We start from the raw sequence: 23,072 nt of genomic DNA, 5'->3' as shown, positions 1-23,072 counted from the left end.
CTCTGCCGGGCTCTCCTCCACCCGGGGGGCACAGCTCCTGATCCACACATCGGCCCCATCCCACCCATCTCCTCTGGAGCCAGGCAGAGCATCCTCTTGTTCTGCCTCTCCCCCAAGAGCTTGGTGCCCACTGCCCTGGGGGACCCCACACACCCCAAACCCACTTCAACAAGTGCTGTATATGCCAGAGCTACGCAGACTATTTCAGCCACCTTCTGACTCAGCTGAGTCCAAAAGATGCTGAATGTATAAAACCATGCACAGAGGTGGAACTAGGAATCCAGAATTTTATTTCCTGGTATGAACATGCTCTGGGGGCACAATACTGATATATACAATGTAATGAATAAAAGTTTAATCGTAAAACAAAGAATAATCAGAAATAAACAGAGTTAGAAAACCAATAAATAGGAAGACAAATTATACAAACATATTAGCAATTTTTCCTATATACAGGACTGGCTAAGCAGAGCTGTTGAGAAGGGGGAAAGCTGGACACATGCAGACAGTATAGTCAGTGAAAGGCACTAAGGACCATCTTCCCCTCTTAAAGAAAGGATCAGAAACAAGTTAAATAGGAAATAAATTTACACAACAAACAACATAAAGCATCAAAAACCTCAGCGTTAAAATCAGTTTTCTGGAATGAGGGGAATCCTCTGGTAGCAAGATGCAAAGATGACCATTCACAATATATATATTATGGTAATATGGTTTTTGATAAATACTATAGAGCACGTACTGACCTAGGATGAGAATGGCTGTATTAAGCTCTTAAAAAACCCATACAAACCAAGCCCCTTCCTCATTAAAATATGTTATGGACCCATTTAGACATTCACAGATTGTCCAGGGCTAGAGGTGGCCCGTATGGTAAACCTGCAGGCCAGACTCCCTGGTTTTAAAACTAAGTTCCCAGAACTTCAACCAAACACACCAGTTACAAGGTAAGACAAGCTGATAGATCATCATGACCATAAGTGTTCCACTTTAAATGAAGTTCCCTTGTAAGAGCAGATAATTTGTCATACAAGCCCCTGTAAACAGGATATTACAACAAATCTCTCCAATCTGCCAATTACAAAGGAGTGCAAGCAATTATTTATTAAGTGTTTCCTCTGCCCCAAGGCTCACAAATATGTAAAATATTGTTGTTTTCAGCAGCAGGACTGTAACATTAATTAAATCATAAAGCATAAGCCTTTATAGTTCAGTTGTAAATATTTTAAATGCAGTGTAATGGTTCACAGTGGTATCTTTAAGCCACTGATGTCTGTCTGGTAAAAGACTTCACTGGTCTTTTTGAAAGCACAGTTCAGGAGAAACCCCCTTAAAATAGATCATTCAACAAATCTTAGCACAAGACAATGTAACACAAAAGAGAAATAAAACAGTTTTCCCTGGTTCTGAGAACTAGTACAGGCCAAAACTATGCATCTATCTGCTTGGACTCAGAACTGACATAAGGCCTAAGAGAAAACAGCGCTTAAGCCATTTTCAGTCTGTCTTGTTGGATGACAACTGTGTAACACAAGATAACCCAACTCTATCCAAGCACGTTCAAAGTAAAGTCAGCTCTTCAAAAGCAAAACCAGCTACAGCTTAGGTCGACCAAAATTCTGATTATTTACCTCTAAGCACTAGGCTAAAGAAAATAAATGCTGGTGTTTGTAGTTTGTATTTGTATCTGGTATGAACTTAGGTGACAAAGCCAGACCTTGCATGAACTTAGGTGACACTCCCTCCCCCCCAAAACAGAGGGCAGTATGTTCTAGGTCATGATCCTGAAAAAACTCATTTAAAAACAGGGAAAAGCTTACAACTCATTTAAAATAGCACTGAATATATCGCCAGAGCAAAATATGGCCTTACAAGACCAGTTTTAACTATTGCAGATCCTGTCACAGAGCCCCAAGGTACACCCAGTTAAGCACCACGACAGTAAGAAAGGGCTATCAACTTCTAACTACCTTAAGTACTTCACAAGGACACTCTGGTAGTTGCAAACATGACTACTAGCAAGGACCCAGGGCACCTAAGGAGCTGTCTTGCCCTTCCTGTCATGCTCACAGACCCAATTTCTCCTATTCGTAATCCTAGCTTTTTAAACCCCTAGGTAACACTATGATTACGTGGAACTTACAGCCATTAAGACGCCTACAGCTGATGTGCTCCAGCAGAACTTACAAAGCACACCGAGTCTTAAGGAGATGCATTTTCTCTGTGACACAAAAGCAATGTATTAAAGTGATATGTGTCTATTAGCAGCATAAATATCAAAGAAAAGGAGCAGCCACCACAGATAAATGGTTATTATCAGAGACCAGAACTTTCCTCTCAGAGCATAGCCAGAAACCCAAGATGACAGTCTACACAGGAACACAAACAGTATCAGCTATTTCAGGGGATGTTACTGTTCTGGGAACATTGGGCAATTCATGCCTGTTAATACAGGAAAAATCAAATCCATCCTCAGTTCAGGGCATTGGCCCAGTGCCCTTGTAGCCAGGGATGAAAAGATGGAGCCATAATGCTCACAGTCCCAAGGCTGAAGCAAAGTCCTAGTGTTATAGCATTCCCCTTAAATAATCTCTGCTGTTCAGATTACAAAATAATTCACATACGTTCAAAAAAATTCCAGCTCAGAAGAATAAAAAGCAGCCAAATCAATGCTGCAACACAGCCTTAAAAGGAGGAAGAGAAAAAAACAAAGCTCTTTCTTGCCTTCGCATCGAAGGCCTCATTCTCCACAGTGTCAGCAAATCACACACAGACAAAAATAAAAGCACTAAACACATTTGTTTTCTGTTGCATTTAACCAGAGCATGGTCCCTTCCCAGACATCTCAGACTTTTACGGCTCACACTTCCCCTGCCCAACTACTTTCTTCATACAGCAAGACAGCAAATTAAGGGAAAAAGACTGCGTATTTGATACACAATCCGATCAGGTTAACAGCCACAGTGAGGAATATTTAAATAAAAGGGTCTGATGCTCTTAAAGGTTTGCAGCAACCACATTCAAACACAGATCAGTGCAACAGAGGACAATAGTGAAAGCTGCTGGTTATGTGCAAAGCAGGGCATAAACCAGGTTTACCAGCCTTAAGTTTTAGGATTTCATCAACCGTTTTGAGCTAACATGTCTAGCACTTAAACACACATCTAGAACCCTTATTTTCTATACATTTCAACAAGGATTTCCAAAAAGAGCTTCCCTGCACAACACGCTTAACACATGGAATTTCACAACCATCATATATACCAGTTAATATTATGTTAATATAACATACAATATATGGGCAACTAAGGAGAAAATACATTTTTTTTTTTTTTTTTTTAAATAAAGCTCCATACCAGCAAGGCATGGATTTTATAGCCATGTCAAATTGTGCCATCTCTTGAATTCCATATTCTGGCCAAATCTTATACACTCACTGATTTTTACAGCAATTCTGAACAGGTCACACCTACTGCAGCAGAGAGTCAATGACGGTTCCTGGCTTTGCCGAACGTTTTCTGTTTGGAGAGCAGAAAGGGAAAAATAACACCATACACACATCATTATGCTGTCTAGGAAAAACAGGGACCAGCCACATTTCAAGTCAAAACCTACACAATGTTACTCCTCCACAAGCATTTGTCAAACCCAAATAAAAATAACTGAGAAAATCCAGGCTGAAATCTCCCCCAACAGCACATTACTTCCCAGTAATAACAGTATATGCACTGTCAATGTGCCAGATGTTAAACTGAACCACAGAACACAGTAAAATAAAGCAAGAAGCCTGAAGAGGGGAATGCAGCACAAAAGGGCATCAAAAAATCCCCAAGCAAGCCTTTCTGGACAAGATTTTACTGTAGTAAAGAGATTTCAGCTTGGTTGTCACACTTGGCACTGGTAAACTTTATATCGTGCAAAATTTTAGTATTCTGTCCTCTCATTAAGCAAATGTTTGAAGACTTATGGTAAGTTTGCATGCACAAACTTAAGCCTTTCCCTGGGTAAGTCCCCTATTACATATAGATACTCCAAAGTTCTTCACCTTCTACCCGTCTTGGGCCTGGATCTTCCTTTTGAAGTCCTCGGCCTCTCCAGCTTCATCAGAGATTGCCTCAAGCTTTCTTCAGTGTAAGCTAAGTAAACGTGGGAAAGGTCCACTTCAAAGGGCTACAAAAAAAATCCCACAAAACAAAAACGCCAGAATCATTTTATACACTGATCAACAGTGCTTTTGTAACACCAGAAAGATTCATCTCTTCAAAAGAGAAGAAAACTGAAATTGGACAGTTTCCCTATAAAAACACAGTGCTAGGCACAGGCAGCAGAACCTAGACCCATGCAGTTCAGTACATGCTTAAAAAGTTACTCACATCTTTTTCTTTTTTATCCAGAACAGGTGTCTGTTTCCTCATGTTGTTTCCTGTATAGGCAACACATTTCTTAAAGAAAGAAAGGTCTGTTAGTAAAGTCTACTATGCACAGTAAAACTGACTACAGCTTTAGTAGAGCCCAGAAGTAAATGGATAAATTCCTCAGAAGCTCATGCTAACATCAGCTTGTACATGAGCCAGTCAGCGAGCTTACCAGCTGCCATTCTCCAATGTCTTCGTTCCAGTGAACGTAGTTTTCAATCATTTCCTAGAAATAAATTAGAACAGTAATTGTTAGACTTGGACAATCTACACCAGATGCATTTTCCAGAACACACATCCATAAAGGCCCAGACAAGCTGCTTAAGAACAGTCCTGACTATTCCGAGTCATTACCAGGACAGCCTTATGTTCAAAAACCCCAATTTACACTCTGAAGAGTACAGAAGAAAAATACCGCTTCAAATTGTATACAGTGGAGTTCCCACTAAAGCATGCATTTCCCATTACACAGATGCCATCAGGATAGCAATAAACACACTATAATATGGAAAAAATGAAAGATTAAGTCTAATAGCTTTTGTATTTTCTGTTAAATATCATGCATCATATTTAAGTTCATCATGAATTTTCTAGATATTGGGGTCATAAGGAAACCAGGTAGGGAAGAATTCCGAGTTCAGCCTTTCTATTTTGTATTAATATCAGACATTAGCTCAAGCACAGTGTAAAAAAGACATTCTGAACAGACCCAGAGCATTGGCACACAGGGAATATACCAGTCAAATGCATGCTGAATGTGATTTTTTTTTTTTTAAACCATTAGGAAAATATGCTGCAAGACAACTGAGATTGGTATATCCCTCTGCTTACAGCCCCTGACACATTATACACTGCTTCCCTAAAACAGATTCTACCACTATGGAATCGTAGCCAAAGTTATCAAAATCCCTGAGAAATACAACAAAGCCACACTGCATTCATTATTCACATCATTGTGCTGGTTTTGGAGTCAAATGCACCCACTAACTCTGATCACCTTGCAGTTAAACTTCAAGCAGAAGTCCACCAGGTTACACAGGTCACTCGACAAAAGCATCTTTTCCTACTTTATCACCACCTGGTTCTAATAATCAAAATAACAGCACAAACACATGAATGCGGCTGAGCTGCACCCACACAGCTGAGCCACAACAGAGGTTCACAGGAACACACCAACTCATCTGTGCTACTTTACAGACATGTGTCAATCAGTTCACTGTGAATACCTCATGAAGAGAAAAGGAGCCAACTCATCCCATTTGTTGGGCAGAATAAAAGCTCAGCATGCATAGCATAGTCGTATGCCACAGGCTTAGGTCCTTTCTCTTTACCTGGTAGTCCTGAGGAATGAAGTTGTCTATGATAAGCATCTGAAGACGAAGTTCCCTGCTCAGCTGCCGAATATTCTCTAGTAATCCTTCAATCTCTCTCTGATGCTCTTGTTGCAGATCTGCCATCTGAAGACAAACCAGGCATTTGAAAGGCATCAGAGCTAGCTTAAGACATGCTACAGCCTAAAAGGGAACAGTCGTCTGCCTATACAAGGTTTGAGAAACAAAAGCAACCACTGGTTGCAAGTATTGGAATATTTATCTCTGAAGAATAAACCCTCTGTAAAACATTCCAGCTCAGAGATGGCTGAAAGTAGCATTAAGTTCTCAGTTTCATAAAAATGAAACTGGCCTTCTGCCAATCTGAGCTCTGCACCAGCTAAGAGCCAAGAGTGCGCAGACAAGTTATTTCCCTAGCAAGATTTCAAGGAAAATCTCTGATCCCAAAAGACAAAATGCACTTTTCATGAAACAAACTCTAGATACCAGCCAAAGGACACATTGATCTAGTGACTGAGGAAGAAATAACAAGGGCAACAGGCAGAAAGGACAGACAGCTAAGAGCAAAGGAGCATTTGGGCTGCTGCAAAGCAAGAGATTGGGCTGTCAAAGAACTTTGTTTCAGAAATGACCAACATTTTTCCTTAAAGTTCTGAATCTCTCAGGGTCTCACATATACCCCCTTCTCAGCTTGGCTTGGTGAAAAGCTCTACAACGTGCTCCTGTGAAGGTCTGACACCAGAATTACTTTTTGAATTACGTGAGCCAAATGGACAGCACAAGGACGTTTCTAAGTATCCGGCACTTTTTCTATTGCTACGAAGTGGATGGCTTACCCTTCCCAGCTATAGCCCCTCACGTGATCACAGGCTGAGGACTTCACACACTAACCTCTGACTTTGCAGCCATAAGCATGGTCCAAACTTTCTTCAGCTTTTTGGTTTTCCCTTGTGCTTCTTCCTGGAGGCTGGTGTACTTCTCCTCAATGTCCAAACGTTCTTGCTGCGTGCAACATTTAGCACAGACATCCACACATTAGCATAATCAAAGAAACTATCTGCAATAGCATGAACAAGAGGAAAAAACTACTTGAACAAAACAAAGCCTTTGCCAAAGGCACGGAGATCTGGCTTAGCCAGGCTGGCTCAGACCCACAGCATTTGCGCTGCCATCGCATGGCCTCCGAAGACATTTGCTTGTGCTGTGCTTTCAGAGCAGAGCCACATTTCATCCACGTAAGCAATGCCACAGCACACAATATGGTGTGTCCCACCATTACTGTTTTCAGACAGCTACAGCATATAACCCCACCTCCTTCTCCTCAAGCTCCTTGCGAAGCTGTTCTGCTCTCTTCCTTCGCTCTTCCAGTTCCATATTCGATTCCTCTAGAAGCTTCTCTTGCTCCTCTGCTTTTGCCAGCAAGTCCACTCCTCCCACAATCACCTTCTTTTCCAATGCAGACAGTTTCTCCAACAGGGACTGGTGCTCTTGTCTAGAGACAGGTAAGTGTAAAACTTCCTATCCTACAGTGCAAGGCAGCAGGTCCAGCTCAGTTTTACAGCCCAGACAGCATTCACAGGGCTGGAAAAACTTGTCTTTCTGCCAAGGGTTTAAGCGGGGGTGAGGTAGTGCAAGTGAATGCAGGGAGTTCCCCAAGTTCCAGCTCCCATTGCTTTCTCTCAAGCAAAACCAGGTCAGCAGAGAAGCCTCTCCTGCTGCAAGAGCCCTCTGTGAGGGGCTGCAAGCCCCCAGCAATATTACTAGGCTACCCAAGGCACCTGCTCCACATGGGCCCAGACAGCACAGCGGTGCCCAGAGGCGGCTGCAGAAATGGAAGCAAGTGAACAGAGATGAAGGCAGGGCACTCGAGGTGCAAACCAGGAACGCTGGCTGCTGTTGGAGCAGCCTCTGACAGCAGGACTGTCCAATTTGCATGGGCCAGTACGATCTCAGCAGCTTTTCAACTCCAGGGTGGAGAACCTCTACACCCCAAATAACATGTTCGTGACAGTGTGCTGCAGGAAACCCGGCTTGCTACACAGCTACTGCCCACTGACAAAGCAGTACAGCAGTACTGCTGCTCTTCACAGGTCTCCAGAGTTTGGAGGACTCATTTACGTTTCTGGGCTATCTTGCACAACTAGATACAGTTAAGAAGAAAGAAGCAGCAAAAGGATAAAGTGTCTTTTCCATCTGCTCTAAACTCTGAAAGGAGAGTAAGCTCCTCTTTCACTTTGATAATAGCAAGGGCTGACGTTCAGTTTATACAAAGTTTGACAGCACCTCACCATGCATCTCCAGACACCCCTAACTGAGCTGTAGATTAAGGAAGGAAAAACCCACACAACCACACAAACTGCTCAGAGCAGGGTACTCACTGAGCTTTAAGCAAGTCTTTTTCTCTCTTCTCCAGCTCAGCTCTGGCTTTGTTTCTTTCTTCTTCTTCCATATCCAGCTTAGTTTCAAGAGCTTTTCTTTCCTCTTCAATCTTTGCTTGCATCTCTACCATCTTATCAGGGGAAACTTTCTTTTTGCCTTTGGAAGGGATACAGACAAATAAATTCATAGAAAAATACGACAGCCTCTGTCTCTCAGCTCTTTTTCCAAGTTCAGATTCAAAACTTGCATTTAACAAAAATTAATTTGAATAGATGTCAGCTTCTAGCTGGGCACAATTCTGTCTTTCAAATCCCATTTTAACGTTGACCAGTTGTCACCAGTTCCTACAGAGAAGGAATGCTATATAACTAACTGTAACATAATGCCCCCCCAAATAGTAAATATGAAGAATACCTACAGAAGGAACACCGCCTAAAGAGAAGTGTGAGCTGGAAACTCAGATGGTCTAACTACGTAGATCAAGCCAAATTAAGAAAAACAGAAGACTGCCTTAAACTACAGCTACGAAAGCTACGCTACCAGGAATAGCATACTCAAATTCCAGATTAGCATCCCCACCACACCCCTTGTTCATTGTCCTTACATGATTACATATGGCAAAGAATTTTAAGAACATACTACTATGAACATACAGAGACTTGAGAAATTCAGAACAGCCCTATGAAAAATAGACAATTAAAGAAACTTTTTGATGGTATTCAAGCTATGTAACAGTGACTACCCACAGATTTGAAAGTACTGAGGTTTGCTGTGACTTATCAGCTTTACAACATAGCTACTCCTACAACAAACCAGGGACATTTCAGAGGGTTACAAAGGAAGTAGCCAGGGCAACTCCGTGAACCTATTGGCCTGAAGGGTTGGTCCCAAACCCCTGTGATTTTGAAACAAAGCGTGAGGCTGCTGCTCTTGGAAGTCATTCCACCAGTCTGAGTCAGTTTTCATTGTAATCCCAAGAGTGCCTGAGGCGAGTGAACACAGAGATATATCCTTGGGGGTTATTTGGAGTGAGAGAGCACCCAGCCTACGTGTATCTCCGCAAACCCACAAGTCTCCCCCAAGTCCTAAATCTCCCTTTATTCACTACAAGCGAATCCTTCACTTTCTTACTTTACTCTTCTCTAGATGAGAGAAAAAACCCCATAGAATCCAGATGCCTAGAAACTAACAGAAGCCACTGACTGTTAAGAGACTGTTTTTCAGTGACATAATGCATATGGTCAAAATGTGCTCAAGGAAGTTGTTCAGTAAAAGGCTGCCCTTCCCTCCAGTCTTCATGGCATTCAGCTTCATTTATGTACCTATAGGACCTCTAGCAGACAAAATGCACTGTATTTGTAAACACATATGTACATATCTGTTTATACATCTGTACATGCACACAAGAGTTAGCTTTGTGGCACGATAAGGACTTCAGCACTACAGCAAACAATGTCTTAGTTTCCATCTGCTAAACTTTGGCATCAGATAATAAGCACTTATTTCAAGATTTGTGGTAGAAAAATCTCTCTAATTAGTCTTTGAGTAAGCAGCTTTCTGAAAGTGCTATACAGAGCTCATCATACAAAAAGAGGTAATCCAGATAAAGGCTTCCTGCTGCTAGTACACAGCCCCATATATTCTCAGTTTAGGAGAAAAAGGTGAGCCAAAGCAAGTTGTAAGACCCTTTCACAGGCTCTGCAATTGTATTCTAAGGAGGTGGAAAACAATGACACCAACCTGCTTGATCTTGCATTAAGAGGAAGTAGAAAGCAAATCGCAGAGAGGCAGCATATGCATAAAAGGAGGAAAGAAAATATATTATTGCTTTGATCATTTTGGATAAAGATCATCAGCATCAGAACAATTTTATAGGCATGTTTCTAGAGTAAACACAGGATAATCATCACAAAAAAACTCCATTAGAGCAAACATTAATGCATCATGATTTTATGCTAAAGCAGAGAAAGTTTCTGTACTTCAGAGTGCTTTGCATATCCAGGATAATCTTCAGCTCTCTTGCATTCTTCTGCCCATTCAAAGCAATGCAGAATCTAAACGTAACATTATGAGCCTGCCGCAAAGATCATGCCCTGAGAAACAATTGAAGAGGGTAGATTTCTTCTTCAATAAGAGACTTCCCACCCCACCCCTCCCCGGCTCAAGATAGCCAATTCTATTACATGTAAAATATTAGTATACAGAAGACTCGTTCTAAGTATTAACCAAGTTTCCAAGCCAATTCTTTGCAAGATACATGACAGTTGCACATAGGGAGTCTCAACACAAGATTTCTCCATTTAATTATACAAGGTATTAGTAGGTTAATTTGCAGTAACTGATGCTTCCATAGAGGTATATAGCCAGTTTTCGTTACTCAAGCAAGTGCAGCAAAAAAGGCAGGACAGGAAAGGGACAATGAAAGACACCACATGCAAAAGGGTCACGCTTGAGGACAGTTAATATCCCAAACCACATACAGCCACACTTATCCTTATCACCAAAAGCCCAGTGCAACTTCCACAACAGAGGTGTCCTCCAAAGTTGCAGGAGATGGACTCATCCGGCCACTGCCACACCAGTGGTTTGCTATTAACTGTCCTCATCCAAATAAAATATTCAGGTTTCAAGCAAGCTTTGAAAGAGCAAGTTTGAAGCAAGCAGATTCCAAGCCTACCATCATACGACCCACCAAATGTCTCCCTTCGGTTGTGATCCTTCTTAACCTGTTACCACACTTTCTCCAAGCTAATGTGTTCCACTAACATAACTAGTATGAGTTTAATTGAATTGTAACTATACAGCAATACTTTCCAGACTCTCTCCACACAGGGAGGAAAGTGAACTGCATCTATATAAGACAACCACAACAGTAGGTTAAGTCCCTCCAAGCCAAGTCCTTAGATGTGATTTATTTCTTCAGTCATCACTAAATCACTGTAGGGTTTTTATAGGGACAGAGCCCACTCACTGACCAGGAGCAGACCAGACTTTCCTCACTGCTAGACCAAAATCTAGATCCCTTGTTTCTCTGAACTAAGTCCCACAGTGATCAAGAACTTAATGTCATGGGGCAGTTAAACCCCAACCACCACTGAGGACCTTAAGTATCTGCCAAAATAAAGCTAGTTAAACCAAGCGTTACCATGTTTTCTTTGCAAGTACAAACCTCGTGTTGTTTGTTGACTGCTCCATCCCATTTCTCCAAAACTAATTTTGTGAAGGCAGAGTCCAATATAACATAGCAGAACCCATTTCACATGTCTAGCTGTCCTTTTTATTACTTCATACTGTAGCATCTCCCACAAAGTTAGCTCAGACTCCTGATATTTTAGACGGAGTGTTTAACACAAGTTGCTGTTAAGCTCCTTTTTTTTTAACCTATTATTTTGCAATTGTCTTTAAATCTTGCTCGAGCAGCATACTAAATTGCTTCCTATTCTCTCACATATCTGGCTAACGACGTGCACATTGAACAACTGTTTCAAGCATAGAAGCAGCAAAGAAAAGGCATGCTTTAGCGGAGTTTAAAGTTCAGGTTTATCTTTCCAACGGACATAGCGGGGAAGAGTGCAGCATCGCAAAATGGAGTGTGCAGATTATGGAAAGGCCAAAGCTTAAAGGACTTAAGAGCTCCCACTCACTAGTGAAGGACTTATCCAGAGGTTTCTCTATGACAGAGCATGTGGAGTCTGAACTACTGCTGCTGCTACTGCCTGGAAAACAGAAATGCGTCCCACAGAAAAACCCAGAGAGGAAGAAACATGCAGATGGGAAGTTAGTTCTAAAGGGAAGAAACCCAGAAGGGCCAGCAACCTAGTTGAAAAAGGCACAAGTTCCCATTAGGAAGCATTTGCTAGGTTCCCTCCCAGACTCAGCTCGCAAAGCCACCATTTCCCAGCACAAAATAGCATGCTCAGAAAGACACTTTCAGTTAAAACCCATCTTAACCAGCCTACAGCTTAAAACAACATGCCAAGGCAGCTTCCATTTCAAGCAACAACAGCACAGGAAACTAGATCGTAGTGGAGAAGGCTGTGGACATCTGCAGTAGCAGAGGATTCAGTGACCAGGAGTCCTTTCCAGTCTTATGTACGTGGCAATGTGCACTCTTCCCTCTGGAAGGCAGAATCAGCTTATGCAGGGACAGTTAGACTCTGCGTACTCCTGCTGAGCAGCACCCTTACTTAGGGAACTTAGAGTAGAAGTTAAGTTAGTTATTTGCCCCCTACTCCTTTCAAGAAAAATTTTGAAGGTCATCTCTTGGGATGAGATTTAGGCAGGACTTGGCTCTTGATGGAGACAGTGTTCAATCTTTTTGTTTCTAGAAATTACGAAAAGGTGAAAAATGAAGTTGTTACAACGATCACCAAAGGCATAACTAAGGTCGTTCATGACTCTCCTTGGACAGATACCAAAAACGAAGAGTGCATCTAAAGCAGGAATGCTTTAACAGGAATTTTTTAAACAGATGTGGGTGCTCCAGGACAGGAATGCAGTTTGAATGTCAAAATTAGTTTACTGGAGAAGCTGGAAATTGAGGTGTAGCACTGGGCTTGACTTCTCCGCTCCCCGTGAAGAAGCATCAGAGGCACCCTAGGGGCACAGCAAGCTCCCTGGAAGTCAGAGCATCCCACGGTACACATGGACCTGCAGTTCTAGGTTCAGCAACATCCCCTGGGGTTTAGATGTTATGCAGTAGTTTAACACTGGTGTAAGACAAAGCAAACTTCACCATGGGATTTCCAGAGCACTCCCAAACAAGGGATGTGCAGCTCCCATTCAGCTTTTCAGCTTGCACAAAGACATCAAAAGGTCAAGCTTTTTGCCTCTATCAACATAAAATAGGACACCACCAGAAGAGTCAGCTACTGAACATCCATAAGACAGATGAATCCTTTGCCTAAACCACAGACAAAATTCCCCTCCAACCACTCCCATGGTTATAAAAACCACATCTGCCTACCATTGATCTTTGGTGCCTTCTTCCTCCCACCTCTGCAAGCAGGGGAAGTTCCACACCACCAGTCAAGCCATACACAGCCACCTTGCGGCAACCAGGGAGCCACCACAAAAGAGGATGTTACCACAAGCACAACTACCCAAGTGGAAGCAGATACTACACAGGTTCGGAGCTGTCCATCTACAGAGACGGCACCAAATAGCTTCGTTTCTAGGAGAGGCATGATAATTGCAGCGGCAGTAGGGCAGCTCTACCACTCCAATTTTCCCCACTTGCCTCTGCCTACACCAGCTCCTGGATCAGAGGAAACTGGTGGCACTGACAGGAATCTCTACTGCCTTACCCCGCCGCTTCTTCCGTTTCTCTCCATCTTCTCCAATCTCCCCATCGTCATCTTCATCCTCCTCTTCAGAATCACTGGTCTCAGAACCAGATATCTCTTCCCCTACAACAGAGGAGTATGCTTTTTGATGCGTTTTCCTTCCCCTCTTATCAGCTTGTTACTGTGACAGCTGCATTTGTCCAAACCCAGCAGTGTCTGACATAAGCTTACAAGCACCTGTAGAATTCACTAACTGCTGAGCAGACAGACAGCTTCTCACGGCTCAGGAAACTTAAGGAAAATCCAGATAAGCAATTTAATGTTGTGAAGTCAGTGTGTGTGTGTGTGTTAAAGCTCAAGTGGGTGCTTTTCATGGGAAATAAAGCATCCTTGCACTGATGAACTGTTAAGCTACAAAGTTTTCCTATCAGGATCTCCCCATACCTTCTCTTCCATCTCAGATGGAAGAGAAAACAGATGAACAAAGTTCATACTTAGACACCTGCATACATGAAGCTAGATGGCTGGTAATCAAGAAACATGTCCAGTTCCACAAATGCTTATCATTGCTGCCACTGCAGACACGATACTCAGATGTTTTAGGCTTAGTCTGGAAACGAAACTGATTAGAATCCAACATCCTGGTCTCCCAGTAATGTTCGCAAATGTAAGGCTGTATGTTCTGCTGCTTAGAGTCTCAATTTTAAGCAGCACCCCCCCACACCCCACCAATGACAAAACAGCTACATCCAGCTTCCAACCCTTGAGGAAGGTGTTACTGACCATTTCCTGCTCCTCCAGAATGGGGCAGACTCCACAGCAAGCCCTGCTGGAGTTACTGCTCCAGCTGTTCTGTGCCTTAAGCATCTCTGGAGAGAGATGTTGTGCCAAGGTCACTATTTAAGCAGCCCTGTGGCAGGGTCCTTTGATGCTGATGGACTAACAGTGTCACAAAGGCATGAAGTTACAGGGCTTAAAGAAGCTTCTTGTTTCCCTATGCTGTGTTTGAAAGCCAGCCACAGTTCTAGCTCCACAAATTCGGTTCATTTTTCTCCTAAAAAACACATCCCTCCCTCCTCAAACAGAGAAAACATCTGACCTTTTGTTAGGGTACCTTTTAAATCCCTACACTGTGCCCAGAGCCCTCAAGCTCTCCAGGCAAGACCAGGCACAGCTAAACTGAGCCCAGAAGCCACAGTTCAGCCTCGTGCCAAGTGCCACCTAGTGGGCAAAGCCGGGCCACCGCTGGCCACCACCGGCCACCTCACCTGGAATACAGCAGGGCAAGCAAAACCAAAACACCGGCCTGTAGCAGCTATCAAACTCGCATGACATCTTCAAACAGCAAAGAACATTCCCACGCAAACAGAACAAGCACTGGTAGAGAGAGAAACTCTCAGAAGGGGAATCGCACCTTCTTCCAGTTTTTTCTTAAGCTCTTCAATTTCTTTTTGAAACTGGCGGAGCAAAGCATCCTTGGGGTCTTCATTAATCCTGGCCTTGTTCTTTATGTTCTTGGCTCGGTTTGCGTACCTGAGAGTGCTGATAGTCTCATCGTAGTTGTAGTCTGCTGGTCCAATGTTTGCACACTGTGACACACAGAAGGCCGAGTTACTGGAGGACAGTGTCAGAGCCCAGAACGAGCAATTTCAGGGACCCATCCCCAGCTCTGCCAGTCTCACACTGCTACTCTTTCCCAAGCAATCCTGCTGCATCTACCCCAAATCTGCTTTTTGCTACCCAAGCACAGCTTCTATTTGACTTTACACACATGCGTACACTTGCACTGTGTTCAGAACTTCATCTGTACAGGGGCAAAGAGAAGAAATTAGGGAAACATGCACATAGAACGTTCTCTAAGCTGCAAACAGCTCTGAAATAAAGACGTAAATGTCAAGCTGTTCTCATGGCAAAGTCACTACGCTGTTCCTGTAAAAATACAGCTCAATAGCTGGCACGAGAAAGGGCATCTCAGCTTACCATCATGGTTTTGGAGTTGCCCCCCAGAGAATCCTGAAGGAGCCGTGTAAGTTTGGAGTTACGGTAGGGCACATGGGTGCTCTTGCCATCCACCAGTGCAGAGATAACATTCCCCAGTGTGGAAAGAGAGAGGTTGATCTTTGTAGCTTCCTTCAGTCGCTGCCCCGTGGCTCCGGTTTTCGCCTGTCTTTCAGAACCCTGGGGAAAGGGAACAGGAGCCAGAAGTTACTACAGATCCTCAATGCATCTCTCTTCTCTAAATAGGATCAACTACACCTGAAGTCTCACTAGCAGCCATGTCACTAACCACCTCATCTGTTACTAGAGAACCTGGCTAAGTACCTCAGACATTAATAGACACCTCAAAGATTTCAACCAAAGCTTTCAGTGCTAGCAAATGCTGGATTGCTCAAAGTAATGCAGTTGGGAAGACTGGGATTTTTGTCCCCGTGAACAAAAATGTTATAAGCAACAAGTCAGCAGTTACGACTTGTTGTACCTCAGCTGGAGCTGCTAAGCACCATCTCCAGCCTTTCCTATCAGCAGGTCAAGCGAGAAAAGCAACACTGCAATTTTTTTAAAGAGTTTCATAAAGCAACCTAAACATACATCATGTAAATAAAGTTAACATGCAGACACTGAATGCCTTTAGTCTCCCCTTTCCTGCATCTTTTCCAGGGAAGATTACTCCAGTGTAAAGTCTGGGCTAAAGCCACATTTTACCAGCACAATTACATTGGTTTAAAGTGAGCAACAGAGGGAAGGAACCTGTAAGTGATAGAGAGCATGGTTACAACGCTCAAAATAAAAACACCTTCTTCCAAAGACCCAGTTCTGCTGTCCAGAGAGCTCTTTCCAATGTAGTCTACCCATTTAATGATTAATGTATAAAAGCAAGCGAGCCCTTTTACTGGGACAGGCTTTAGCCACACTAAAGACTCTTCTGGTACAGCTCTGATTTAAGGCCCTGAGTGAGTACTTCACAGAAGTCAGATGTCAAACAAAAGTCTGAGCTTTGGTTGTGAAACATGGGACATGCCATTTACTGTGCCTTCCACGGTGCATCCACGAGCAGAGACACCCACCATGTGCTATGGCAGACCTGGCTGGTCCTACTTACAGCAAGATCAACGAGATGCAGTTTGCCCATGCGCACGTGCATGTTTCCATCAACCCCCTTCTCACTGCACTCGATAGTGATAGTGAAGATGGCGTGTGAACGAGAGCTGTGCTCGTTCATGTTTGTGGCACCAACAGAACCTTTTAAAAGAGAAAAAGCAATGTCATCTTCAGGAGGAATCACATGATCCTCTAACACTCTTGCTGCTCTCAAAGGAGATGTATCCCCTCCTCTTTACCCAACCCTGTATTTCAGAAGATCTGGAAGAGGAATGCTCAGACTCAGCAGCAAACTATATTCTTGGACACTGAAGTGGCAGCACATCTCCAATCTGGACTAGCAGAAGCGCTACAGCCTGCTGTAGCTCTAAGCCAACCACAGACTCCCATCCCATGAGCAGCAGTTCTCATCTGCTTCTTTAAGGCTACAAAGATCAGTAGCCTAAGACATTCACAGCTGATCCAAGAGAACATCTGTATTTTGATAAATAAGAACATAGCAATCCATGCTAAGAGCAAAAGTAGACAAAGCTGTAGGTCTTGAAAGGATCTGAACTTAACTAAGAAGTTTTCCAGAAAACAAACCACCTCCCACTCACAGCACAGGGACTAGTTGTTGTTGTTCATCCTGATCAGAACTGAAGAGGGAAAAGGACCAAGACACACACTCGTAGTTCTGACCACACTGACTGCCCTCATTATATCCCCCTCTTTGTCGTTTCCCTCACTGGCACCGGCCAGTGTGGAAGGCACAGCCTTCTTCACCCACCCCTGCACAGAAGGGGTTTGGGAGGAGGTATCCTTTTTGCTCTGCTCAGCTGAACAATCTTTCCAGCATTAGGACCAGGATCTCTTACTGTGGTCTCCCAACCAGACCTTCAGCTGAGCTATAAACCAGCCCACACCAAGGCTACATACGGTTCTTGTGGCCCAGAGTCATGATTCTGTCCATATCATCTGCATTGTTTACGACATAAGCTGAAAGGTCTTTGATATAAACTCCCACATCAGGTCTCTCTTTGACCTAAGAGAGAAACAGTTTAGATGGAGCATCCTTAGGAGATCCCCAATAGCAATTTTCAGTATTACTGTAACAGTACAGTGATTTACTCCTCTAGGCTCTGGTTTGAAAGTAAAACACTCCAACACTCAGAATCAGAGCAGCTAAGGAATAAAGACTCACACAGGACAACATTCCACGGATTTCCCCAGTGGCAAATAGCGACTTCAAATCTCAGCCTCTAATTCCTAGACAGACTGCTGAGGGGCCTTTGGGGTAGAACTGCAGGCACAAAACTAACTCGGATGGAACAGCCAGTTTCTCACTACACAAGTGACCAAGTGGAAAAAATTCAGAGAAGTCAGTAGTGATATCCAGCTACTGTATCTTAAAGGAAGTAGTACATGCGCTGAGGAGCCTGACCTCCCACTTCCCTTCAAATGCTTCTCTGGTCTTTAAAATATAAATATTGCTCACTGATTCAAAACAAACACCTTCAAAATGGCAGGCTCACCTCTAATCTCTGTGTCTGGTCTTTTCCCAGCAGGTCCCGCACTTCTTCATTGTAAATTTCTAGGTAAGACACACGAACTAAAAACCTGAAGATGAACAATTGGGTAGCTTTCTTAGTAAGATATTTGTTGAAGTCCAACACACACAGAGTGCAAAGGAAACGCAGTGATATACCAGCGCAATCCTGCTAACCCCCTTAAGAACTGCCTATGTAGGAGTTGTTCGCTTAGGGCCAAGGGTACCATTTCGGTTGCCATTGACAAGGTCAAGCTCCTGCTATAGACAGACCCACAAAAGACAGAAGCAGAGAAGAAAAGGTGTTTACCTTGTATCCCCCTCTGCCTTGGCAATGTGACCAAATATATGGGCAAAGGAATTGGGAATGATGCCTCTAAGCTCAGGAACTGCTCGGACCCCTTCCATGGTGAAAGTTTTGCCTGTTCCAGTCTGCCCATATGCAAAAATAGTACCTGAAGGGTAAGAAGATATATGAACAAACTCTAAGAAGTTGCTAACTGCTGTTTTACATCATCCCTTCTTAGCCTGATGGCACTAAACACCTCTATTTTTACGAGTTTAAAATTTCCACCCACTCCAGCTGATATTGTACAAGGCTAGGAGCAACACACATGCTAAACAACAGCAGCAAATAGGGCTGAGCCACTGTTTTATCCAGCCTGCAAGATATCTAAGAAGTTAGCTTGTTTTAACTGTGCAGAGTGATTATATGGAGTGCTAGTACACTTAGGTCTCACACACAAATAATTAAGGCAAACCCAATTAATAACACTGTCAATTAGAGGAAGATTATATACCAACTGCAAAACCAACTATTGCTAGCGCTTTAAGCCACAGCAGAAACAGTGTGAGGCTTCTACAACCCAGGCCACAGCACAAGCCTAGTTCTGAACCTGCAGACGCAGCTACAATTTGGACTAATCATCCTGCACAGGAAAGCATCCAGAAAACATACTGAGATCTCAGACTCTGGTACTCCAGAAATACACTGGTTCTTAAGTTTAACCTAGAACTGCTGAAAACTCAAGTTTTGATTGTCAAGCCAGACATTACAGTTTGGAAAAGCTGATTTTTAATCAGCTGAAGCCTGGGTGTGTTAGCACCAGAGCTTATTAGGCATTTTACAAACCTCTAAACACTTGGTAATCTGTTGTTGTTTATAACATACTGTTATGGAAAGCAGTAATTTGCTTCCTTAGTAGCACCTGCTCTCCTTTACATAATACATTTACGTGCATAACAGACATACACACAAATCACAGTCATACTCTTCCCAGTTGTAGGAAGCCACATATTATCTGTGGGGTAGGACAGATGTGTTTAACTAGTCATCTTAGTTTAAAACAGCAAAGTTTAGAGGAAAAAATGCAGCAGTTATATGCACAAGTCTGGTATGCATACCTAGTCACTGCAGGACCGTGGCAGCTGCCTGGTTACTGAAATTGTATAGTGAAGAGCCGCTGAGAAGTCTGATAATGAGATAAAGTATATCTTTTGCAAACAGAAGATACAGAATAAAAACATACAGCTAACTGACCTCAGCTGAGTCCTGTGCATCATCAGTCTCCCACTGTTAATAATCATAGTAGGTACAACCACTAAGTACCTTCAGGCTATTTTAAGTTAGAGGCCACAAAAGAACCAATGCAGGGCTATAGCCCTCAGAAGGTGAAACTCCCTTAAATATGATCAGCAGGAACTCCAATGCAAATAATAGGAGATGGGATCCTTGACTTAAAACAAGGGGCTTACCATTGTATCCTTCCAGGACAGAGTCAATAATAGGTCTTGCAGTTAAATTATAGACATCCAGCTGTTTACTCTCTGGTCCAAACACTGTGTCAAACGTAAATGTCTTGGGAGGCTCGTTGGATGAGTCTGTTTTATGAACAGTTATAGTTCCTCTCATTTCATCTACGTTGACTGCCATTTTGTAGCCCGTAGCTTTCTCTCGCTCATTAAGAGGCCGGCATCGAACCACCACCTTGACATTATCACAGCTCTCTGGCTTGTCCAGCTTCTCAGCCTTGTTGATCTATAATTATTTAAAAAGCAAGAAAAAAAATACACAGGCTTTAACACTACTTTTTAACATACCTGTGTGTTTAAGAATAAAAGCTGTTGAATCAACTCAAGTAGATGCATACATCTCCACAGGATCATGAACCTGGGGACTTAAAACCAGAACTGGCTTATAATTATAGCTGAAAGAGTAATGTATTAAATCAACACAAGCTTATTCTGCTTGCTAGTGTGGAAACTGATCGAGTAAAACTTGAGAACTTCACATTCAAGATCATCTAAGAATTTCTTCAAGAAACAATTTCATGCTTGCAAACAACCTGAAAGCATTTTCCTGGAAGCAGCTGCAGCCATGCCCTTCTTTCACATTACCACTGACCGTGCTCACTCACTGGAGCACACAAGTCTCCAACCTTACAGATGACATAAGCAGATACCAGTGAGCACCAGCTCAAGGGAATTCATTTTGGTTACAAGCCTCGATGCACTTGCTGAATTTTAGCCACTGCGAAAATTCAAATGCTGTATTATAAACACCTCACAAATGTTTTCTTTCACAAAGTAGTTAAGTACAAATTTGGAAACACCACTGATTAACATGATGTGACATGCCTCTCCTGACCAAGTAACTATAAAGCCCATTTGATCTACTACAGTCTAAGACACCACCACCCTTATCGAGAAGCGCTGTAGCTGCGCATTTAACTGTTTCTAAAGTAGCTATCTTGGCTGTCACCAAGAAACAAACCCGGTTTCCAAGCACCTCTCCCACCAGCTGCCATCTGCCTAGATTCCTCTCAGGCCTCAGCAGAGGCCAGAAACAGCTTTTGTAGCTCTGGGGAAAGCAGGGGGCTGATATGCCTCACCTTGAAGGAGGAGGGCTCCTACAGCCCTGCTCTACCCACCTTAGGGGCAGGAAGGTTTCTAAAACGAGCTACAGAATTAGTGAGTCACGATGATCCACGCACTGCCCTCCCCAGGCTCACGCAGGCCGAAACGCGGCCGGAACTGGGACCTGAGCAGCCCCCGCGCTCCTCCCGCTCCCCGTCCCTTCCCCAACCGGGGTGTTTTACCTTAAAGGCGAGACCCCCCCACACACCCCCCCTCCCCTCAGCGCCCAGGGGCCGCCGCCGCCACCGGACTCGCCCCACCCGCGGCCCCCCACCCCTCCAGCCCCCCTCAGAGGCACACGCCGCCCGCCATTTCCCATTCCTGGGGAGGAAAGGCCGCGGGACCTGCGACACCCCTCCCCGACCCCCGGCCACGGCGGCTCCGGTCAGCGACGGGCCGAGCAATGGAAGAACCGAACGGCAGCAGGGCCAGCCATGGGCACTCCCCGAGCCCAGTGGCAGCCGCCCACCCCCGCTGCGGACACCCCGTTCCCCGCAGAAGCGCGGCGGGAGGGTCTCACCGGCATGGCGGCGGCAGCGGCAGCAGCAAACCCCCCCGCCCGGCGGCACAACGGGACAATAACAGCAGCGCGCCTGCGCCCGCCCCGCCCCGCCAGCCAATCCTCGCACGCTGCGGAGGCCGCGCACCCAATGGCTGCCGAGGGAAGGAGGGGCCCGGCCTGCCCTTCGCCGGCTATTGGTGGCAGGCCGCAGCCAATGACGAGGGCGGAGCGACGCGGGGGAGGGCGGGGTTGGCGTCGCCATGGATACGCCGGGGTGGCGCGGGGCGGGCCGGGCCGCTGCTGTCACTGCGATGGCACCGGGGGGGGGCGATCGGTGTCACCGGTACCCGCGGCTCCGCGACAGAGCTCCGGGCGGCTCCGGTTCTAGGCCTGGAGAGGCTGCGGGAGTGACAGGCCTCCGTGTGGCTGACAGGGCCCTGGGGGTTCTGATGGGGCTCTGGGCTCTGAGGAGACTGACGGGGCTTCGGGGGCTCTGACAGGGCTTCGGGGGCTCTGACAGGGATTCAGGGGTTCTGACAGGGATTTGGGTGTTCTGACAGGGATTGGGGGGTTCTGACAGGGATTGGGGGGTTCTGACAGGGATTCAGGGGTTTTGACAGGGATTCAGGGGCTCTGACAGGGATTCAGGGGTTCTGACGGGGCTTCGGGGGCTCTGACAGGGTCTGGGGCTCTGTCAGGGCTCCAGAGCTGACAGGACTCCATCTCCTTTTCCTGATCTCTGATCAGTGTCTCGCTCCTGCCCCCGGGTATTTCTGCCCACCCAAATCCTCCAGGTTGTGGGGTGCTGTCCCATCCCACACCCCTGCCCCGCGATGCCTTTGCTCGGGACCCCAGAGCAAGGTGGGGAGGGAGGGCTGTAAGTCAGTTGTGCTGTGTTTTTGCCAGAGGGTTGCAGGCCAGAGCAGGAATGTGGACAGGATTGATCTGGGGCTTCCAGAAGGGTTTCTGATCTCACCCACCAAACCCACTGGTGTATGGCAGGGCCGGGAACACACCAGTAATATGACAGTTCCCTCACCCCCAACTGAGCGTCACCAGGTGAGTCAGGAAGCTTGAGGACAGGGTGTTCAGCACGCACAGTCACTTTGCTATTTTACATTGCCACGGTATTACTCACAGCTGTACTGTATGCAAAGTTTTGTAGGTTAATAGTGTAATTTAGCACTGAAAAATTTATAACCCAAAGGGCTAGTGAGAGAATAGGGAGTCATGTGTGGGCAGACAAAGCTGAAGAACTAGGAAAAGCTTAACATAAAATACTGGAATCAGCTCCCCACAGAAAATGCTGTATGAGAAAATAAAAGGAAACAAGGGGAAAGCTGAAGAGACCAGTCGCGAGAGGTGGAGAGAACCTGGTTGGAAGCAAACAGGGTGAAAACACGGATGCTGACACAGCGGCCCAGCCCTGAGGGGGGACATAGATGCATGTGCTCCATGAAACACACACACAAAAAAGGATCCTTCCCAGTGTCTGGAAGGAAAACAGCTCCTGGCAAGTGTTGGGGATGCTGTGGATGCAGCAAAAGGGTGTTTTGGACAGGGCCATGCCAAAGAGAAGGGGCAGTGCATTCGTGAAGGCATTAACCAACGGCAGGC

General features: G+C 44.8%; 1 protein-coding gene across 3 annotated transcripts; it reads right to left on the bottom strand.

The window, feature by feature from the left end:
* Positions 1-267: 267 nt before the first annotated feature.
* On the bottom strand, positions 268-21,533 carry KIF3A (kinesin family member 3A). 3 transcript variants are annotated; one of them, XM_042790134.1, is made up of 19 exons: positions 21,474-21,533; positions 19,793-20,075; positions 18,348-18,492; positions 18,024-18,108; positions 17,428-17,533; positions 16,511-16,650; positions 15,391-15,588; positions 14,825-14,999; positions 13,432-13,533; positions 11,770-11,841; positions 9,866-9,874; positions 8,125-8,281; positions 7,058-7,238; positions 6,638-6,748; positions 5,747-5,872; positions 4,588-4,641; positions 4,374-4,442; positions 4,046-4,170; positions 268-3,518 (listed from the first exon to the last, which is right to left on the bottom strand). In XM_042790134.1, the coding sequence occupies exons 1-19, from the start codon at positions 21,477-21,479 to the stop codon at positions 3,470-3,472; spliced, it is 2,193 nt and encodes a 730-aa protein (XP_042646068.1). In that variant the 5' UTR covers positions 21,480-21,533; the 3' UTR covers positions 268-3,469. The 3 variants fall into 3 exon arrangements, with proteins under 3 accessions (XP_042646068.1, XP_042646070.1, XP_042646071.1); XM_042790136.1 differs by lacking the exon at positions 11,770-11,841; XM_042790137.1 differs by lacking the exons at positions 9,866-9,874; positions 11,770-11,841.
* Positions 21,534-23,072: the final 1,539 nt, after the last annotated feature.

This window comes from Tyto alba, unplaced genomic scaffold, assembly GCF_018691265.1.
Source record: "Tyto alba isolate M040663 unplaced genomic scaffold, T.alba_DEE_v4.0 Super-Scaffold_17, whole genome shotgun sequence".
Classification (NCBI taxonomy): domain Eukaryota; kingdom Metazoa; phylum Chordata; class Aves; order Strigiformes; family Tytonidae; genus Tyto; species Tyto alba.
The sequence above is the reverse complement of the archived record's forward strand: the minus strand, read 5'-3'. Positions and strand labels throughout refer to the sequence as shown.